Source organism: Trichomonas vaginalis, chromosome I (genome assembly GCF_026262505.1).
Source record: "Trichomonas vaginalis G3 chromosome I, whole genome shotgun sequence".
NCBI classification, from domain to species: domain Eukaryota; phylum Parabasalia; order Trichomonadida; family Trichomonadidae; genus Trichomonas; species Trichomonas vaginalis.
In genome coordinates, this window is record NC_067203.1 from 10,318,952 (window position 1) to 10,339,639 (window position 20,688).

General features: G+C 30.1%; 10 protein-coding genes across 10 annotated transcripts, besides 5 other annotated features; 5 read left to right on the plus strand and 5 right to left on the minus strand.

The window, feature by feature from the left end:
• Window positions 1-899: part of a mobile genetic element that runs on past the window's edge.
• A 358-nt stretch (window positions 900-1,257) lies between these two features.
• On the plus strand, window positions 1,258-3,429 carry TVAGG3_0962660 (microtubule nucleation by interphase microtubule organizing center; the record flags this gene model as incomplete). Its single annotated transcript, XM_001328691.1, has 1 exon — window positions 1,267-3,387. One exon carries the CDS (start codon window positions 1,267-1,269, stop codon window positions 3,385-3,387), a length of 2,121 nt encoding a protein of 706 aa, XP_001328726.1.
• A 1,012-nt stretch (window positions 3,430-4,441) lies between these two features.
• Window positions 4,442-5,191, plus strand: TVAGG3_0962670 (protein of unknown function (DUF3447); the record flags this gene model as incomplete). Its single annotated transcript, XM_001328692.1, has 1 exon — window positions 4,442-5,191. One exon carries the CDS (start codon window positions 4,442-4,444, stop codon window positions 5,189-5,191), a length of 750 nt encoding a protein of 249 aa, XP_001328727.1.
• Window positions 5,192-5,369: 178 nt separating this feature from the next.
• Window positions 5,370-5,490: a mobile genetic element.
• A 301-nt stretch (window positions 5,491-5,791) lies between these two features.
• Window positions 5,792-8,323, plus strand: TVAGG3_0962690 (cysteine S-palmitoyltransferase protein; the record flags this gene model as incomplete). Its single annotated transcript, XM_001328693.2, has 1 exon — window positions 5,792-8,296. The coding sequence occupies one exon, from the start codon at window positions 5,792-5,794 to the stop codon at window positions 8,294-8,296; it is 2,505 nt and encodes an 834-aa protein (XP_001328728.1).
• Window positions 8,324-9,085: 762 nt separating this feature from the next.
• TVAGG3_0962700 (glycosyltransferase family) lies at window positions 9,086-9,827 on the minus strand (the record flags this gene model as incomplete). The annotated part of the gene is made up of 1 exon (XM_001328694.2): window positions 9,086-9,805. One exon carries the CDS (start codon window positions 9,803-9,805, stop codon window positions 9,086-9,088), a length of 720 nt encoding a protein of 239 aa, XP_001328729.1.
• Window positions 9,828-11,291: 1,464 nt separating this feature from the next.
• TVAGG3_0962710 (glycosyltransferase family) lies at window positions 11,292-12,730 on the plus strand (the record flags this gene model as incomplete). The annotated part of the gene is made up of 1 exon (XM_001328695.1): window positions 11,312-12,592. One exon carries the CDS (start codon window positions 11,312-11,314, stop codon window positions 12,590-12,592), a length of 1,281 nt encoding a protein of 426 aa, XP_001328730.1.
• Window positions 12,731-12,769: 39 nt separating this feature from the next.
• Window positions 12,770-12,802: a mobile genetic element.
• A 364-nt stretch (window positions 12,803-13,166) lies between these two features.
• On the minus strand, window positions 13,167-14,741 carry TVAGG3_0962730 (ankyrin repeat and SOCS box-containing protein 4 family; the record flags this gene model as incomplete). Its single annotated transcript, XM_001328696.1, has 1 exon — window positions 13,167-14,741. One exon carries the CDS (start codon window positions 14,739-14,741, stop codon window positions 13,167-13,169), a length of 1,575 nt encoding a protein of 524 aa, XP_001328731.1.
• A 253-nt stretch (window positions 14,742-14,994) lies between these two features.
• On the minus strand, window positions 14,995-15,904 carry TVAGG3_0962740 (ribonuclease P protein; the record flags this gene model as incomplete). The annotated part of the gene is made up of 1 exon (XM_001328697.1): window positions 15,089-15,904. The coding sequence occupies one exon, from the start codon at window positions 15,902-15,904 to the stop codon at window positions 15,089-15,091; it is 816 nt and encodes a 271-aa protein (XP_001328732.1).
• A 593-nt stretch (window positions 15,905-16,497) lies between these two features.
• Window positions 16,498-16,529: a mobile genetic element.
• Window position 16,530: 1 nt separating this feature from the next.
• Window positions 16,531-16,750: a mobile genetic element.
• Window positions 16,751-16,780: 30 nt separating this feature from the next.
• Window positions 16,781-18,322, minus strand: TVAGG3_0962770 (armadillo (ARM) repeat-containing protein family; the record flags this gene model as incomplete). Its single annotated transcript, XM_001328698.1, has 1 exon — window positions 17,027-18,322. The coding sequence occupies one exon, from the start codon at window positions 18,320-18,322 to the stop codon at window positions 17,027-17,029; it is 1,296 nt and encodes a 431-aa protein (XP_001328733.1).
• Window positions 18,323-18,549: 227 nt separating this feature from the next.
• Window positions 18,550-19,212, plus strand: TVAGG3_0962780 (uncharacterized protein; the record flags this gene model as incomplete). The annotated part of the gene is made up of 1 exon (XM_001328699.1): window positions 18,550-19,212. One exon carries the CDS (start codon window positions 18,550-18,552, stop codon window positions 19,210-19,212), a length of 663 nt encoding a protein of 220 aa, XP_001328734.1.
• Window positions 19,213-19,415: 203 nt separating this feature from the next.
• Window positions 19,416-20,669, minus strand: TVAGG3_0962790 (GTPase activator protein; the record flags this gene model as incomplete). Its single annotated transcript, XM_001328700.1, has 1 exon — window positions 19,416-20,669. The coding sequence occupies one exon, from the start codon at window positions 20,667-20,669 to the stop codon at window positions 19,416-19,418; it is 1,254 nt and encodes a 417-aa protein (XP_001328735.1).
• Window positions 20,670-20,688: the final 19 nt, after the last annotated feature.

Below are 20,688 nucleotides of genomic sequence, written 5' to 3' on the forward strand. Positions count from 1 at the left end.
AGTTTTTATCCGCTAGTATTTTCCCTTTGAATCTCTTTACAATTCGAAATCAAATTCAAAACTCAGTAGAAGAAAGGAAGAATCGACTTACTACGGTTGTAATACGAATAAATACATATATTTAATTATTTTTATTTACATAATAATTGTTTGAAGCTCATATTCCAACAAATTTTTAAATAAAAACATTAAAATGTTGAAAATGTTCATATATTTTAATAGGGTTTTGGCACTTTATTGAGGAATTACTACATACATAGTCGAACTGAACTTGATATTTTGAAATTTAAATTATTTATCAAAATTAAAATTTAACTTGAAATTTATAATTATTTAGTCATATTTTGCATAATTCTAAGTAGATTTTGTAAAAAATCAAGAAAGAAAATTTTAACGTGCTTTATTTTTCTTTTTTATAATAATACATATTATTATATAATTAACATATTCATAATGTTTCACCCTTTCAAAAATATCCTCCTCCTCCTCTCAAATAAACGTACATACGGGTGGCCTCTTTTTTCAAAAAATTAAAATTTGAAATTTTGGGCTCAAATATTAGAGATTTTTTCAACCTTCAACGATATATGTTGTCTATATCAGACCTCCTTTCTTTTTGATACTTAACATTGTTCCTAAATCTTAGCCGTTAAGGCTGTTCTGAAAATATTTTTTTTTCGAAAAAATTCGAAAAAAATTCTTAAAATTCAAAAATCCCTTAATTCCTGAGGATTTTGGAAAAAAGTTTTTACATGAACATGTGTATATTATATGAAGTATATTGATAAGGTAAAAATCAAATTTTATTGCATATTCATCGAGAAAATAAACTAACGAATCCCTCAAAATTGAGAGGGTAATCCTCCTCCTCTCAAATAAACGTACATACGGGTGCACCCTTAACAAAATATAATACAAAGAAAAATAATAATTAGTCAGACTAACCTAATAGCTGTCTGTATTATAGCTATTGGCGTAAAGGAAATGCAATCAATCTCATTACGTTTTGTTATATGAATGTGAATAAGTTTTTGGTATTAAATTTTCGTTGTCATACAACTTCCACAGCATTGAAAGAATGCTTTACTTGCTATATGCCTTTATTAATAGGAGTTTTGAAGATTTCGAAATTAAAATTTCCTTAAAACTTAAGATTTAGATTTCGATCTTTAGAAATTATATTTAACTATGATTTACGTGATCATGTGTTATGTATTTTATCAAAAAGAATTTCATAAAGTGCACGTTTAAAAAATAAACTCTGTTATGAATCCTCCTGAAGAAAAGCTTATTTTAAAACTAGCAAAGCATATTCTTCAAACAAAGGATGAAATGGAGCTTACTCATGCTATGGAATATGCTTCTGTTATTTTTCAAGCTAAAATTTTTCAAACAAGTAATAAAAATATTGAGTTTTACTCTAGAAAATGGAAAGGACTCCTTTCTGATGAAAGTAGGCAGAAATTAACTCAAATCCAAAATACTATTTCATCGAAACCTCATCCGATTTTAAAAATTATTGATTTACTAGCGAGATCAGAAAAGCCGACTAAAGATATACAATTACCTCCAGAAAGAAAGAGATTTTCATTAGCAATTAGCGAAAAAGATTTAATTTTTGAACTGATAACACTTCTCCAATGCGGAAATGGTAATACTATCAAGTACGAAGATGGGAAATTTGTTATAAGTTCAGAAATATCACCACAATTTCTTAAAGTTACATTGAAAATATTATCAACAGTTCAATGCATCCATGAATTATCTCAATCTCGAGAAAAACTTACAGGAATCGTAGGTCAAACACTTTCAATTCATATCATGTCCGAAGTTTCTAAATATATTGAATATATTTCCAAATACAATTATGAAAAAACAACATTAATTCAACTACAATCATATCTTTTAACTCCAGAAACAGAAAATATTCATGCACTTACATTCATCTATTTCTCTATTGTCAAATCCAGCTCAAACTATATGGCAGCAATCGCTCTTTTGAATGGACATGGAAATCCTTACGTTTCAAATTTGGCTAATAAGTTAACTGAAGCTTGTTATTCTGCAATTCTCGAATTCATTCAAAGCTGGGTTATTCACGGTATTATTGATGATCCATATCATGAATTTTTCATCGAAGAAGATCATTCTGTCAATGTCAAGATGAAAGATCCTGCAAGTTGGTGGACAACTCAATATACATTAGTCGTTGATAAAATTCCTCCAAAGTTTTTCGACAAAGAAACTCTTATGATGATATTATCATGTGGAAAAGCTTTGAATTTCATTAAAGAATTCAAAACGAATAACTTTAATGAAGGATATGTTCCATTTAAAGGCAAATTTTTCGATCTATCAATGGTAGATTCCTTCCTTATGACTTCAATGAATGCAGTCATTAATTTAATTATCAGGGAGAATTGGCTTCTTGGACATTTGAAAGTTATTAATGATTTCATGCTTTTTTGTAGAGGTGATTTTGCCACATCATTGTTCTATGCAATTAATGAATCAGATGATATTTCTTCAGTTTACATTCTAACGAGAGCATTGAAAGGTATTGACTTCGGAAAATGTTATACCAATAAACTTACTGGAGAAAATTTAATTAATTACCTCGATTATAAGAAGAATGACTCTAATGTTCTTGCAAGCTTAGTATATAAGACTAAAGATCCAATAACAACTGTTGTTGGTCTTAGAGCAATGAAATTATATGAAAGATTTTCAAAATTCGTTTGGAGAATTCGATCGATTCAACTTACTTTATCAAATGGATGGAAATTCCATAGAATTCCATTGTTTGTTGAAGAAGAATATATAGGAGGAATTGGCGACACAATAAGTGGTGCAGATCTCGTTTCTAAAATTGCTGGGATGCGATTTAATTTCCTCTTTGCTTCTGCGTCATTGAATGAATGGATTTCTTCAGATGTAATTTTGTCTAACAGAAAAGAAATGGAAACTCAAATCCAGAATGCCACAACATTTGATCAAATCATTCATTATCATAAAAGATATCTTCATCAGTTGAAAAGAGGTTTCTTACTTACTGAAGAGTTTGCTCAAGCACAAACTGCTCTTGCGCAACTTGTTGATGTTTTTGACCAATTCATTGCTCTTGTCAAAGATATTTATTCATATTTTGATGATTGTGATGCCCATTATCAGTATATTCTTAACGGAGGCGAAGATGAATTTCAAGATTCTCCTGATGCAGAATTTGATGAGTTTAACCAGAGTTTAGATTTGATTCAGCACACTTTTAATACCAAATTAAAAGTACTTCATGCAAAAGTCACACAGAATCTAGGAATTCCTGAGTTCTCTCACTTAGAATTGCGATTACTCTCTTGCTTAAAGTCAAGTGAGAAAGAAAGTCAATAAATTTGTTTGTTTATTTGTAATTATAACTTTTTTTATTCTAAATACAGAAGAATATATTAATCACATCTATAATAAATAGCTAGAGAAAATATCTCAATGAATTTAGATTAAAAAACAAAAATATTTTATTTTGTAAAATAATTACAAGTAACAACAGTAAGTAAATGCTAGATTGAAGCTGTAAGTTGTATGTTCAACTGTGTTTACAAATTATAATAAGAATTTCCAGAATTTAAAAAATTATTCCGGAAAAAGTAACTAATTATTACGAATTTCATTGAAATACGTGGTCGCATATTAGTATATAATATGTATTACAAACATGATTATCCGAGAATGAATCTTTCGTATTTTGTGATAACTACATCACAATAAGGGCATCTTTTTGGTTTGGGCAGCTTTTGGTAACATTCAAAACAACATGTGGAGTGATTACAAGGATGAAACATGACATCAAGTGGATTTTTTCTACAAATTTTGCAAATTCCAGGCCTAATTTTATGAACAATAGGTTGACCAACCAAAACATCATCTTGTGAATCAGATGAACTCCTTGTTGAATCAGAGCTATCGCTATCTGAGATATAAATTGGTTCCATGAAAAAGTGACAGATTTTAACACAAAATTTTAATGAATTGCAGTAAACTTCAATATGACGTGCTTGCAGAGTCATTTAAAGATTACATCGATACTTTCAATGAGCTATACAGGTTGCATGCTTACGATGAAAACGAAATTGACCTGATTTACAAAAATATCCAAAATAATTTGATCAAAACTAATTACTTCTCACCATCTCAGATATTAAAAATCATTTCGACTGTATCGAAATTCAATAATCGTTACATGAAGTCTTATTGGACTATATTTAAAAAAATATATGAAGAATATCAGGTAAAACAAGTAATAGACATTGAATATGTTTTTGACTATTTTGTATTTAAAGAATATGGGATTAACTTCAATGAATATGATAAAATATTTTTCAGATTTTATGATTCCCAAAAATATTCATTAGAAGTTCATGAAGAAAACACAATATACATGGCAATTATGAATGATGACAAAGAATCATTTATATTATTCACAGAAAGGGAAGGATTTGATGAAAATCAAAAAATAATGAGCGAATTATATCCATTTTCTAAAGCCGCTCATTCATTACTTGAATTATGTTGTTATCATGGTGCTGTAGATTGTTTTAAGATATTAAGATCGAAATACAACTCTGAAATTACTATTATTTGTCTAAGATTTTCATTTTTGAGTGGAAATCCAGAGATAATGAGTGAATGCTTGAAAAAGCATAAACCAGATCAAGATTGCATGTTCTTTGCAATTTGTTCGCATAATATTGACTTTGTTACTTTCTTGGTTAATGAATACAAGTTAGAAATTGATTTAGAACAGTGTGTAAAACTCCACAATCTTCAAGCATTTTTAGTTTATTTAGATTTAACGAATCAAATTAACACTTGTTTTGTTTATTCGCCAAGCTTCCATATTCCATCTCTTTGTGAATGTTTTCTTAATAATGGTGCTGATATTAATTCAAAAGAATACTATGGAAAAACTGCTCTTCATTATGCAGCAGAAAGTAAAGAAATTGTTGAACTTCTTCTTTTGCATAAAATTGATATCAATACAAAAGATATGTTTGGAAGAAGTGCTTTTAATTATGCAGCAGCAAAAGATTGTAAAGAAGTAATTCAAATACTAATTTCCAATGGTGCAGATGAGAAAATAAATGGATATATACGTCCAATTGCAAGAGATTTCGCACATCATGGAATGAATTTATGAATAAATTATAACTTTGGTAAACAGGATAATATCATGTTCTCTTTATATTTAAGCGATGTAAGAGTTTTCTTAAAAAAATAATGTTTTATTTCTAGAAACATTCCTAAAACATCATTCTGCTTTTTCATGTTAAAAAATTCATCACATAAGGGTGTAATTTAAATTGGCTAGTCACAAGTATAATGTTTAATAAATGAGGCAAATCAAATAGAGTTTTAATCTTTATTCATCTTGTTATTATATGATTAATAACCCCATGAATTTTTAAAATTTCTGTTAAAAATATTGAATGTAACTTTGCACCCAGTGAGTCCAATGTTTGTGTAGTTCCAAAATAAATCATATATTACACACTAATTTTTTCCCAAAATTGGAATAAAATAGCCACAGCTTTGTAAGAGAATGCTGTCTGACAATTTCGACTGATGGCAAAACTGACATATTTTTCAGAATGAGACTCTATTGTATTAGTGGGTTTGCTCACATATTTTATCTGTTTCTTGTATATATGAATTGTGTCAGAAATCTAGCAGATCATGAATTGAAAATTTTGTCAAAAATTTAAGTGTCAATTTTTTTGGGAAATATTCGGATTTCATCATGACCGAAACCGAGTCAGAATTTCAATTTCGGTCAGATGATTTTGAGAAGAAATCGAATGTTAGGGATGGAAAATTCATTCGTGTTGACAGAGTAATTCACAAAGTCACAAAAAAGAAATATACATTAACAACCATCAAAATTCCCAATCCAAAGTTCAAAAATGAGGAAAATTGGCTTCCTAGAATCAAGTACCTTGCATCTCTGCATCACCCTGCAATCAAAACAATTGTTGGTTACATTGACAACGGAAACTTACCAATTCTAGTAGACGATGATGAAGAAAATATGCCAGCTTTCCTCGAACTTACCAAATTTAAAATCAATTCGACAAACAAAATTTGTTTATTATTTAGCGCCGCAGTCGGATTGAAATATCTTCATGATAATAACATAGTTCACGGTGATTTCAAGACAAAATCCATTTACGTTTCTCATGATATGTATATAAAAGTTGCAGATTACGCTCCATTTCAAATCATCGTAAGGAATGCCAGAAAAGACGCTTCCTTGAAGTCCAGTGTTTATATCGCCCCTGAATTGTACCAAGGATCCCCTCCAACAAAGGAATCCGACATTTATGCTTTCGGAACTTTGTTATTTAGTTTCTACACGTTGAAATTTTCAATGGGAAGGAAGATTTTGAATGGTCCTTTTTCAGAGCTTGCTGTTTCCGGTGAAAGAGTCAACATTCCTGATATAATTCCAATTAAAATTCAAAGTTTGATCGAAAGATGCTGGAAACAGAACCCACAAGAGAGGCCAACCATGGAAGAAATTGTTTTTCAGCTATATACATTATGGGATCTCTGCTTTTTCAATCCTGATTCAAGAATTTTCAAAGATGTGGTCCAAACATTAGGAGGACCGCCTCCAGAAGGGACATTTGACTTCAAGAGTGATAAGTTGATTCCATTTAATTACACACTATCTCCTTTTCCTTCAAAAAAGCAAATTTATTATTCAAACGCTGATTGTGAGCTTTTATGCGAAAATTCTAGGTTCTATGCAGCCCAAATCATTCATCTGCAGAAACTGTTGACTTGTATGAAGGTTACTTCAGCAGAATTAGTTGCTTCTTATATTTCAGATTCAATTTTTGTCAAATCTCCTGAATATTGGGATATTCTTGTAGAAAACATTATGTATATCTCAAGAGTACATTATAGGAACATAAATGATTACGCAACATTGATTTTTGACTTAATCAAACAATCTCCTCAAATTAAGGACTTTCTTCTTGAATCCTTCTTCGCAGTTAATGATGATGAGAACTGCTACCCTGCAAAAGTACCTGTAGTTACAACTCTTTACTTTTTGAAAAAATTGGGAGCATATTCTGATGAAAACATAGTTTCTAGGATTAGAAATCTCTTCATGAGTAACCAAACAGTCAAAAGATTCATATCAATCTTGTTCTGTTACTTCGCTCCTGAAATTGAAAAATCTGATCCGGAATTTTACCAAAATATCAAGAATATGGTAAAGAATGAGACGCAGAACTGCTTCTTCCCAAAGGCTTTCAGCAATTGGTTCAAAAATCTCAAAAAATACCGAGAAAATAATTGGAAATTTATGAGGGAATCAATTGAAGAGCATAAAAGTGTATACAAAGTACGCCAAATAATTATTAATGATGATTACAAACAGCTTTCCGAGCTAATGTTGAATCCTGACGATACATTGACAACTCGCATTGAACCAGAGATCTACGACCCTTGTATTATCATGCACAATCGTCCAAACATTGCGCATGCTTGCCCTATCCATTCTGCAACCCGTTGTTTCCAGATTCTCCAACTTGGAAAATTTGATTTGAGCGCAAGAGACTTAAAATACATGTTTCTGCCCAGTTTCATCATCGCTTCCAATTGTGAGGACTTTTATGACCTTCTAACAAGAAAAGTCGTTGAAGTTGAGACATCATTGCAAATTTCAACTTCTTACTTCAGATATGAGTTGTTTTATAACCTTGTTAAGCTTGATAAAGCAGATATAACTAAGCCAGATAAGCTTGGTTATCTTCTTATCAACGCAGCCGTAATTTCAGGAAATGTTGACATTCTTTTATACTGTTTATCAAATGGTGTTGATGTAATGCAGCGAGAGAACTTCGGATGGACGCCTCTGCACTGGGCGGCCTTTAAATCCAAAGTTTCTATTTTATCAATATTAAATGGAGCGGAAGGTGTTGATCCGAACATCGCTGATGACTGGGGAATTACTCCTTTGCATCTGGCTGCGGAATACGGAAGCGACAAAGGATTACAAGAGTTAATGAGATACAAAAACTTAAATGTAAATATTTGTGACAAAAGAGGACAATCACCATTACACAAAGCTGTTGAAAGTGGTGAAATAACAAATGTGAAGATAATTTTGTCAGATAAAAGAGTTGATACTCAAATTTGCGACAAAAAGAAGAGAACTCCTTATGATTTAGCAATTAAAAGAGGAAGAAATGATATAGCTGAGTTTATTAAAAACTCACGTCCTGTTGTTTAATTTGTTTATATAAAATGTGTTTTTAAATTTTTACACTTAAATGTACTTTTTCTCTATGATAGAATTGATGTTTTTATGAATAAACTTAAATATAGCATACATTGATCATACTCTATCTTATCATTGTTTCAAAATCTAAAAAGGATCTCTAGAAAAAGACTCTAGGTGTAACTAACGTATTTTTTTTGTAAAATAAAAAAATCTCTTTCATATGATTATTGAATGAGATTTTACAAAACTACGTGACAAAACCTAGGTGAATCTCGATTTGTTAGAGGGAGTAATTAGTATGGTTTTGTCACGCAGTTTATAAACTCATCGATCTTGTGGATGAAAACTGAAATTCATTTTTACTTTAATTTAAATTCTCCTGATGAATAAATTCTATTTTTATCTATATATACTTTCATTCTAATTTTGAACTATGATTTTACATACTCTACCTTCTTCATGCATGAAATCTACATGTAATAATATTTTATAACTGTTTTCAGAAATTTGAATTAATAAACCGGTTTTCAGATATGCGTAAATGTCTCCTTAAGGACATATGTATATATATGTGAATATTTCATCCAATGTGAATATTTCATCTCACATGGCACATATATCCATGAAAAAGATGAAGATGGACAAACTACACTTCATGCTGCAGCAGAATAATATTAAGAAACTGCCGAATAATATTATAGTGTTCCTAAATAAGATACTATTCTTTCTTATTTTATTTGCTTTTTGAAACAAAATTGGATTTGTATTTTGCAATTTCATTTATTGAATGAAAACTAATCACCAATGCCTTATATAGTCGTTATATGTTAATATAAATTCTGTAATATTAGCAATAGGATATGATGGGTCTAAAAATCTTTTCAAACCTTCAAGATTTGTCCAAGAGCCATGATTGACTGCATCAACAACCCTCTGAGTATACTTTATCATATCTGTATAATTGGTTAGTTGAGGTTTTCTCGAAATAATGTCTCGATCTGGATGAACGACTCCAATCATGAAGATATGAAGATGGTTACATAATTGTACGTTTGGTCCATCAGCACTCGATGAAAATAACAAAACCATTCCTGTTTTTTCATGCATGAAAATTGCATTGTAGATTCCAGAACCTTGAACAGTTACTAATATCTTTAGTGACATCCAAAATTTTACGATTCTCATCAAAGATATTCCATAAAAATTGTCGTCTCTTATCCATTTGCAACCTTTCTCAATAATTGTATTCTCATTGAGAGATTTAACAAGAGTACGTACCTCATATATAAATCTACCAGATCTTCGTGGCCTATTTGCAACAACATATCTTTCTGGTTTAATTTTTTTGTAATCTTCTTTTTGAAAGACAATTTCTCTAATTCTATGTATCCCTCCGCTCGTATATCCATGGGCTAGTTCTAATGTATGAATTACCCATAATTTTCTTACAAAAAATTGTTCATCATCTTTGAGAGTAACAAAAGTTATGTTTAATCCAAGATATCGAACAAAAATCATACGTAGCTTTATAATGAAGCTTTGGTCTCAGAACAATGATACCTCTTTCCATCAAATCTTTCGGTACAAATATCATAGTCCATATTTGTACATAATGAACTAATTCATCAAAACAATGGGTAGTTCGTTTGATTGGTGCTAAAATATTTGCTTTCTCAAAGGCAAATAATTTGATTAAAGTATCATTTTGAATTATCATTTTTCTTTGATAGTATGCATCAGGAATTAGCGATACATGTACTAATGACTGTGTTGAATAATTATTTGGTATCCTAATGGTATCTTTATATGGTTTTAAAGTAATTTTCGAAAAATTTACGCTTTCATTTGGCTCACGAGTAATCATTGTGTATTTTATCCATCTCAACCATTCATTTCTTGTGATTTTCGGTTGAGATAGATAAAATAAAAGAAATGAATCTTTGATTTCTGGAATATCATTAATCGCTTTAATGCATATGAGTATGGAAGCACATCCAACGAAAAAATAAATTTTGATTGCCATTTTAGGAAAACAAATCATTCGTCTCATATCAAAAATTGGATATTGAATACAAGTTTTAATTAATGAATCGAAAGCATATAAATAGAACTACAATAATAATTCACAAATAACTCGTGAAATAAGCTTAAAAAGTAAATTTCTGGCATCAACTCAATGAATTGCTTCCTAATTCAGAGTTTACTATTAATGTTGTTCACAATCAACTATGTGAACTGAGAATAGCTAAATATAATATCATTTCATAATTAAATCAAGTTTTTGAAATTATTACTCTATAATCTTGTTACGCCATATTTTTTTGACCAAATAGATTTTTTCAACATGTATCATTAAGGAATTAATTACTGTTTAACATCATTTCGAAATGGTCCTAAGCATGCCAAATGAAGTTATTTTGAGCAGCTGTTTGCTCTCAAAATGTCACTTTTTCAACTCAAAAAATTTTATACATGAGATAAATTAGTGTCAAACTCCGAAGTTTAAGCGATACAGGCAATATTTAACTATGTACAGTGGAAGATAATACGGAACAGCATTGTTTTGCTGCAGAAATTACTATTAATACGATTAGTATAGCAAGAAAATGCTGATTGTAAAAATCATATCCATTTTTCAATTTTATTAGGGTCCGTAAATTTTTATTGAAGGTACCATAGCTACCTGAGCAATCAATTTTACAAATTTGTCATGAAAGTAGTTATGACCTCAATATGACTAAAGCTTTAGTATCAAATTACACTTTCCCGATTTTCAGAGCATTAAAGTATGTTAAAGAACATAGCTGTGAGTTTATGATATAGCTAATATACTAATAGAACTATTTATAAAAAGTTTATTTTCACCTGAAGATCAATAATACGTTGAAATCCAATATAATTTGAATTGATATCAATATTTAACTTCTATTTTGCAATTTGTTTTCCTTATTTATTCAATGAATGAAATTGGATTTCAAAATGTCAAAAATTTCAAAAATCTGTTTTACAGATTTGGATAGATAAATGTGGGTAAATTCAGGAGTCTCCGCCCGCATATTTTATACTTTAACTGCAGTGTCAATCCTTGTCTACGTAAAACTTATTTTATTCACAATAAACACTGCAGAAGGTTTCAATCTTTATGGAGATTTTATAGCAATTCCTTTAAAAACCGGACCAAAACCGAAAATCATGTTTTATAAGCTTCCTTACATAACATTAGAGCACAATATCTACAAATTAGACCCAAGCGTATTAAATAATTCATTAGCTACAACTGATAGGAGCACAGAAGTAGCAGAAGTTGTTCAAAGATATGCAGGTATGTCAAATTGTTACATTGCCTATTTCGAAAATATGCTTTACGCTGGCGAATCTGCCTTTTTACATAATAAAGCCATAAGAACTGCCACTTTTGACAGCGCTGTTTATGAAGCAAAAACTACAGTTGGTACTATTGATACTGCCATTCAATACAGACAAAACTTTTTAATGTGGGGTCATAATATCCACGATTTTCTATGCGCCACAATGTTTGTTCCAAGAGAAGTGTTACGAAAAGGAGCCTATGCGTTTGCTCCTCTTCACTATTATCAAAATACCCAAAGATTAATAGATTTCTTACATCTTAACATTACATTGATCAAATTTGAGAGTGGTGAGCAATATTTTGTCCGAAAACTATACGTAGTAGCAAATCATGCATTTGCGCATGGTTACACAGTTTATGGTATCTACAAAATGCGCGAACTTGTTTTTGAAAGATTCAATAACACAAAAGACAAAGCCACGCGTTTTGTTGTTTTCAACAGACCAAAAGGAGAATCTAGGCGTATCCACAATGAAGAAGAACTTCTTGCTGCTCTTAAAGCGAACACTACAATTGATCCAGGAAAAGAATGGGAATTAATTGATAAACCTTACGGGGATTGGGATTATACATGTAAATTATGGATGACATTTAAAGTCATTGTGTCTCCGAGTGGATCAATGTTATACAATTCCATATTCATGCCGAATAAAACAGGAATGTGTGTAATGTTCACGAGACAACTTGATCGACCAAATCTGCAGTTGGCAATCGGTTCTAACATTTATTTGATCGGTGTCACACATTTGAATATGGAACATCACTTTTCTGAACCAATTCCTTGTGATGTTGAAAGAATGGTATGGTGTACGCAAAGAATTGTTGATGCTGTGAAATCTGAAGGTAATATTGATCGTACAAATCTGAAACCTGGATTTGATATCGATGCTTATATATCAGAATCTAGAAATCCTCGTGAATTTGGAGAATTTTAGTATTATATTGTTTGATAATAAAATTAAAATGTTTGTGTTATTAGTTATTTCAAAACATTACGATTTTTCTAATTGATGAGTGGTAATAATTGAAAATGCATGAAATCATAATCCAATAATTCAACAATAGTGTTCATTAAAATTTCATTCCCAAAATTATAATGCCAAAAAAATTGAGAGAATGTCAGAAAGTGGTAACTGCGCCCTTAATTTTTTTTAATTTTATTTTATATTATATTAAGGATGTCGGAACTGCCAAAAGCCAAGCTTGGCAATTCTTGGATGAACAAAATTTTGAAAAAAAATTAGTAAAATTTGCATTATTTAAGTCTGAAAGAAGCAAGAGAATGCTATATTTTAGTTTCTATACATTTTTGAAATAAAATGGTGGCATTATTAATGATTTTTAGAAATTTGATATTTGAAATTGAATCATTTGATATTTTTACCGAGTCTGCATTCTTAATTATATTATTTCTAATGAAATTCTATCTTGAAAATACCAGAAAAAATAAAGATAAATATCTTATGTAAGAACATTATTTTTTCGCGCCATGCAAAATAAGAAGTTTCATCATATCTTCATGATAATATATTTCTGCAATACGAAGTGCAGTTTGTTCAAATTTATTTTTTTCATTGATATTAGCACCATGTGAAATGAGATATTCAGCAGTTTCTTTACTATTATTTCATGCTGCATTATGAAGTGCGGTTTCTCCATTTTTATTTTTTCATTGATATTAGCACCATGAGAAATAAGAAATTCAGCAGTTTCTTTATTATTTTCCCATGTTGCAGTATGAAGTGCGGTTTCTCCATTTTTATTTTTTTCATTGATATTAGCACCATGAGAAATAAGAAATTCAGCAGTTTCTTTATTATTTTCCCATGTTGCAGTATGAAGTGCGGTTTCTCCATTTTTATTTTTTTCATTGATATTAGCACCATGAGAAATAAGAAATTCAGCAGTTTCTTTATTATTTTCCCATGTTGCAGTATGAAGTGCGGTTTCTCCATTTTTATTTTTTTCATTGATATTAGCACCATGAGAAATAAGAAATTCAGTAGTTTCTTTATTATTTTCCCATGTTGCAGTATGAAGTGCGGTTTCTCCATTTTTATTTTTTTCATTGATATTAGCACCATGAGAAATAAGAAATTCAGCAGTTTCTTTACTATTTTTCCATGCTGCCATATGAAGTGCGGTATCTCCATATTTATCTTTTCCATTGATATTAGCACCATGTGAAAGGAAGTATTCCAAAAGGGACGGAATATTAAATATCGGTGAATAAACAAAGCATTTGTTAATATCATTAGTTTGATCGAAATAAACTAAAAAGGATTCAAGATTATTGTATAGTCCACAATATTCTAAATTGATCTCTATATTGTATTCATTCACCAAGAATGTAATAAAATCTATGTTGTGTGAGATAATTGCATATTCCATGCATTTCATATCTGGCTCGTGATATTTCAAACATTCACTCATAATGTCAGAATTTCCTCCTAAAAATGAAAATTTTAGACATGTTTCAGTTATTTCTGAGCTGAATTTTGTTCTTAATAACTTGAAACAATCAACCGCTCCATGGTAACAACATAATTCAAGCAATGAATATCCGTTATTAGAATATGGATATAATTCGCTTTCAATAATTTGATTTTTATCAAATCCATCTTTTTCAGTGAATTGTATGAATCTTTCTAAGTCATTATTCATAATTGCTGTGTAAATTGTATTTTCCGCATGAATTTCGAAATTTTCTGAATGATCTTTATCAAAATCAGCAGATTTATGTAATTTAATTCCATATTCTTTATAAAACAGGAAGTTTAGAATAAATGGGAGATTGTTGACTTCTTCCACATGATATTCATCGTAAATGAGTTTGGCAAGAAATAAATATGACTTTGCAAATCGATTGTTGTACGGAATGATACATAAAATATAGTTCATAATTATTTGAGATGGACATTTCTTTGAATCAATCAATTCTGTTTTGATAATTTTGTAAATTTTGTTTAATTCTCCTTCGTTTTCCGTTTTTAGCTGATACAATGCAAGATATGAATCGATGTAGTATTTGTAGATACTTCGTAATTTGTAGTATTTGCTTGAATTAACGTCTTGGTCGGACATTAATAATTTTTACAAAAGTCTTATTTGCATTTTACTTAAATCCATGGATATGAAATGATGCTGTAACAATGGAAAAGCCGATAACCATAGAATTTTCATCAAGATACTTGATTTATTCAAGATTTTTTGCCAATCATTCTAAATTAATTGATTCTTGGAATATGGATAAAGGGTTATATTTAATTAATAGAATTATTTCGTTCAATTTCTTTTTTCAGCCGATATAAAATTTAGGACTTTTTATTGGATGCAGTAACAATACTATAAGTGAAAATAAGCTAGATGTAATATAGAATAAAGTTTACAAAACATTCTATTGTGGTAGGAAAAAAAAAAGAAAATAAATATTAAATTGTTTGAATAGTAATAGGTATGAAGTCATCTTCTTCATCAGTTGAACTTTCTTCAATTGGTTTCATTGCTCTTGCAATACCAGAGAAAGTGTTTCTAGAAAGTCCTTTCGAGAGAACTTTTTTAGGTATTGAATTCGTAATATTTTCTGGGTGTTTAATATTGAGTAGAGCTGCAATATTATGTACATCTGAGGGAGATCTGACTAAATCTGTATCAAGGCAGCCATGACTTAACAGAATGTTCCTTCTCCTTAGAACAAATGTTAAGGATTTGGCCGCACTTATTAAATCTTGTCGCATTTGCAGAGACTTTAAAAATTGTGAATATCTTATTTCAACAGCAATTCCACGATTTACTGCGCCTTTAAGATCTTTCCATTTCTTTTTTGGCATATAAGCTGGTAAATCTAGAGAAATAATATCAATATCCATTGTTTGGCAAGCCATTTTGAAAATTTGTTCATTTAATGGTGTTACTGAGTATAAACTATATCCCAATGATGGCATTTGACGCATGAATGCATGAACTTCATCGACACTATCTGTTTCGAGATTTAAACGAGTAAATTGTGGAAAAGTTGGATAATCTGATAAGCAAAAGAGTGAATGCCTACGTTGTATTATCGCTTCTGCTTCTGCTGATATTTGTACTGGTTCAGGGGGTGGAGGAACATTTTTCATTGTGCGAACATTTGTAGTTAAAACGACACCATCCCAACCTGAACGTATCGATCTTTCAACGAACATACGTACTTCCTGATTAACAATGCTACCGTCCTTTTCATAAGGAAGAAATAGTTCAATATTCATTTTTTGTCACTTTTGATTATTTAGACAAATGATCTCTAAATCACAATGCATTGCGTAAAATTGGGCAAACTTAAAATTTTATTTGAAATTTTTAGATTCATAATAAATGATGTCGCCATATTGTCATTCATCATGGGGTTGAAACTTCATTATCACAGTACACAACAGTGACTATTGTGTTTCATAGTCAAATTACATATATTAAGCTGGAAATTTAAAAATTACTGATTTGCTTAGGTATTTTATTTTTTTCAGATTACTTGTTCAATTGAAACTTTCAGATAGAGGATGTAAACGATAGCACATCTCTCTTGAGTAATTAAATTATGTGAAAAGAGAATTTCGATTGAAGTTTCTCCGCTCCTTATGGCATTTCTCAATTAATTACATTTAATTAACGATATCTTTTATTAATTGTGATAGATACACTTTCGTGAATGACCATATCCCTATGTTTTATACTCAAATTAATTCGAAAACTTTATATAGCATGAATTCAATTATCACTTTCTGACATCTCTCAATTTTTTGACACTCAAGCTTTAGGTCCAAATTTTCTAAGCTACCTAAAGTCGAATAAATTGATTTTGCAAGAGCATGTCAGAAAATGGTAAGTGCACTCTTAAGGGTGCACTGTAGTCGGTTTGCCAAAGCCCTCAATTTCGATCAATTAGAGTTTAAGGCTAAACTTTTTTTCTTATATTTCCATATTGAGTAAATATTTTTTAAATATTTTGATTGATCATATATTACTATATGACCATATATCATATCCATAAAAATCATGGAAAAATATCTCGAAACCAAGGAAAAAAAGTGGGAGTGTCAAACCTATTACAGTGCACCCTTAAGTTTAATTTTATAGCATATTTTCTAAAGAATTTTTACTTTATTTTTGGAATTGATAAATCAACTCTTTCAATTTTTAATGCTTAAGCAAGATCCTCATTCCAGATTATAAATGCATGGAATTTCGGAATATGCAATCAATTCATATAGTATAGATTTTGTTACACTCTTAAATTTATATTATTGTGGAATGTATAATGATTTTAACAAATGATTGAAACATTCAACATTGTTTGATATTCCATCACTTTACGAATGTTCCTTATAACTACTTCATACATTTTGTGCAAATTTGTCATAGCTTTGGATTATTAACTCTGCCAATTCAGTACAAGTTTCATCTTTATCTTGTCTTTGTAAATATTCATCCAATAAATTAATGATATCATTTTCATCAAAAAGATCGAAAACTTTTTCTCTTAATGTTTCTTCTGTTGTTAGATCTGCAATAAAAGCTAATATATCAACAATCTGGCTATATTGGGTGATATATTCAAAAGATGAACAAACTGTTTCTAATAGCTGAGATTCTAACAGATATTCTTTAAATTTATTATTATCTGATTCAATATATATTTTACAAAGTAAATTAAGTCTTACTATTTCATTTTGTGTTGAAAATGATTTGTTCAGTAGAATAGAAGCGAATTCTTCAGATGTTAATTGGTTAAGTATCTTATCTGATATCTCATAAAGTGTTGTAATCGCAAGATTATTTACTAACTCTGAATCACTTTCAAGACTTGATTTAATAATTTGAGAAAATGTATCATTATCAATGAATTTTCCACAAAAACGTATGAAGATCAATTGCGCTTGAAGATAGTCAGAGCAATATTCTGTTTTTTGCAAAGTTTCAAGCAAAATTTGAGAAGATTTTTGTGCTTCATCAAGATTTTGAGTAATTTCATACTCTTTACCTATAAATATTGATATACATGAAACAATGGCTACAACAAAACTTGGATCATTTGAAATTAATAAAATTGATATTAATTTTTCAATAAAATATGGAATTTTTGATAGAATTCGTTCATTGTTTGTGTCTTCAATATAAAACAAGAAAGCCAAATAAGATTCAAAATCATTTTCTTGATTTAGATTCATTAAAACGTTTTCAATGGTATCATCACTTACTAACTCAATAATAGATGGTTGTGAATCTATTATCATCCCAAGAACTTGTGAACAATATGCCGATGTAATATAATTTATTAAATAATTGATGTAGTTTAAATCAACTAGCTTTGACACAACATTTTCTGATGATTGATTATGTTCCAGTAAACTCATTAGGATTTTATTAGATTTTTTGATAATTATTTCATTTTGTGCTAAATTTTCAAATAAACGTTCGATTTGAGGTAAAAATTCGTCTAGTAGATCTCCATCTGATTGAGTAAGCAAAGTAAAAACTTGAAATGCTGTTTCATCTGTTGGATCTTGAAAATAATTCACGAAGACTGCTTTAATATTCTCTTCACTAATATAAATTCGTTTAGGTATTTGATTTTCATTCGAAACTGATAAGTTTTCTTGGGAATCTTGAAGTTGTTTAGATGAAATCATTATTGTTCAAAAATTTTGACGTTTTGTCGGTATTTTTGTCACAAATTTGAATTGATTTCGTATTATTTATAAATGAAAAGTGACAAGATTTTAGAATGAGTTCTTTACTGAAATCGAATCTTCCTATTATAGAAAACGTAGTTCATTTCAACAACGATTCGACCCTAATTATATTCATTCATTCAATCTTAAAATTAGCGCAACTTTCTGATAAACCCTATGATGATATGTCCTATTCTCTTTCTTGGGTGATCAAACTAATCATAAATAAATCTCAATCCAAACACAATTGCCTTTACAGTATCGGATTAATACAACTAGGAAATTATATTGCCACTAATTTAAATATTCTTTCAGAGGTATTAGGAATAAGTATAGTAGAACTCCAATTAAAAATAGCATCATGGAAAACGGTTCTATGGGACCCTCATGATAAAAATGCCGTTCTTTCAGAATTTGATAAAAATCCTATTCCACAACAATGGCAACTGATACAATTGAATTCATCAGACCCGATTGTACTAGCTTTCTCAACTCATCCAAGATTAGAAACTCCACGTGTTAATAGGGTTAATCCACAAAGGAATGTGGATAAGCAATCTAAAGCATCTAACACAGATACACATAAAAGTTCTGAAACTATTTCAAGTATAAATGAACGTTTTGTCAGAAATATAATTAATCAAACCCCGCCACCAAAGAATAATTCACAAATTAGCATTCCTCCATTACTCACTCCTCAGCATCCTTCACCTCCACCGCCTGAGCCGAAGAAAACTTCTAAAAGTTCTAAAGGTCAACGCTGTATAGCAGTTGGTTTATATACTCATTCAATTGTCCCTGAGAAATGGGAAATAGATACTTCTCCACTTGAAAGATATGAATTTTAATTCATGAAAATACATTTTAATAAATTGTTTGTTATTTGTTATATTATTAATGATTAAGTTTGTTATTTTCTCTTTTTGGAAACATACGTTAAATTTGCAAACATAATATTTAGTTCATAATTACATATCAAACAATTTAATCATAATTAGAAAGAAAAATGAATATAAATTTTCAAAAAGAATAGTAAGTGTATCCTCTTAGCTCATATTAGCTGTTCATGAGATGAATCATCGTCATCTTCTAAATTTTGTTTCTGAAGTCCAACTTGACGCTTCCTGCGTTCAATTTTTTGTTGGATCCTATACGATGGTTTGTTTTTAGACTCCTCTGCTTTAGCTTTCTTGAATCTGTTCCCAGATCTGATAATATTTGGTTTTTGAGCAATTGGAGATCGCTCTGTTTCCTCGTTGAAGAAGTTTTCAAGGCGCTGCTGGGCGGACATTGGCCTTTGCGGTGGCAAAGATTCGCTCTTTTGTTGTATTTCTTTTTTGAGTATTGTAGTTGTCGACTTATTACGCTGTATTAACGCAGGATTTTGTCCCATCATAATCATCTTTGCAGCTGCTGATTTTGGCTTTGGTTCAGAGAAGAAATCGTCATCATCAAACGGATCAATTTCCTCCTTTTCATTTTTAGGAGAGTTATCAGTTGTATGTATTTCAGTGGATTCTTTTTCTGATTGTACGGTTTCTGTCGGAGTTAAATTTGATAATTGATTTAAGTTTTGATTTATTTGAGAAAAATCACGAGATTTTGGCTTGTTGTCTTGATTATTATTGATTTCAAATGTATTTTCTTCGGTTTTTTCAGAAACTGTATTGGCAACATTTGTTTTTTGAATTGTTTGGCTCTCTTCTTGAGCCGAGAAAGGTCCTTCATCATCAAATGGATCTCTTTCTTGTTTTGGCGTAAATTTCTCGAGTGGATGGACTTTATGGGAAATTTGCGTTTGATTTTTATTTTTCATACTCTTTATTCTCTCAGCAAGAGTTTGCTGTTTCTTCTCTTGTTTGTGGTGATGCTTATTAACATTGAAATGTTGCTGTTTAGGCTGTGGTTGATTTGCATTGTCAATTATTTGATTTGGAGACAAACCTTCTGCTGCCCATTTCTTCGTTATGTATTTTAATTTGATGTATCGTGTAATTTCTGATATGTTTCCTGCACCAGGTGGTTTAACATCATCTGTCAAGTTTGCTTCCCAATATTGGTTTGCAATTTTATTTCCAATGGCTTGCATTCTTCTAACGCTATTCATTGACCATGAATCTAATGTGCAAGAACGAACTAACGTAATATGTGTTCCTAATGATCGATGAACACCACTGCAATCGATACAAATAAAAACACCAAGGCCTGTTGAAGCCCATTCTGATTGTTTTGCTTTACAGTCTGCGCATATTCTATTATCAGGATCCCTGAGTAATAACTGAATACTCCTCAGGGCTTCGCTCATTTCTAAAGTTTACAAATTT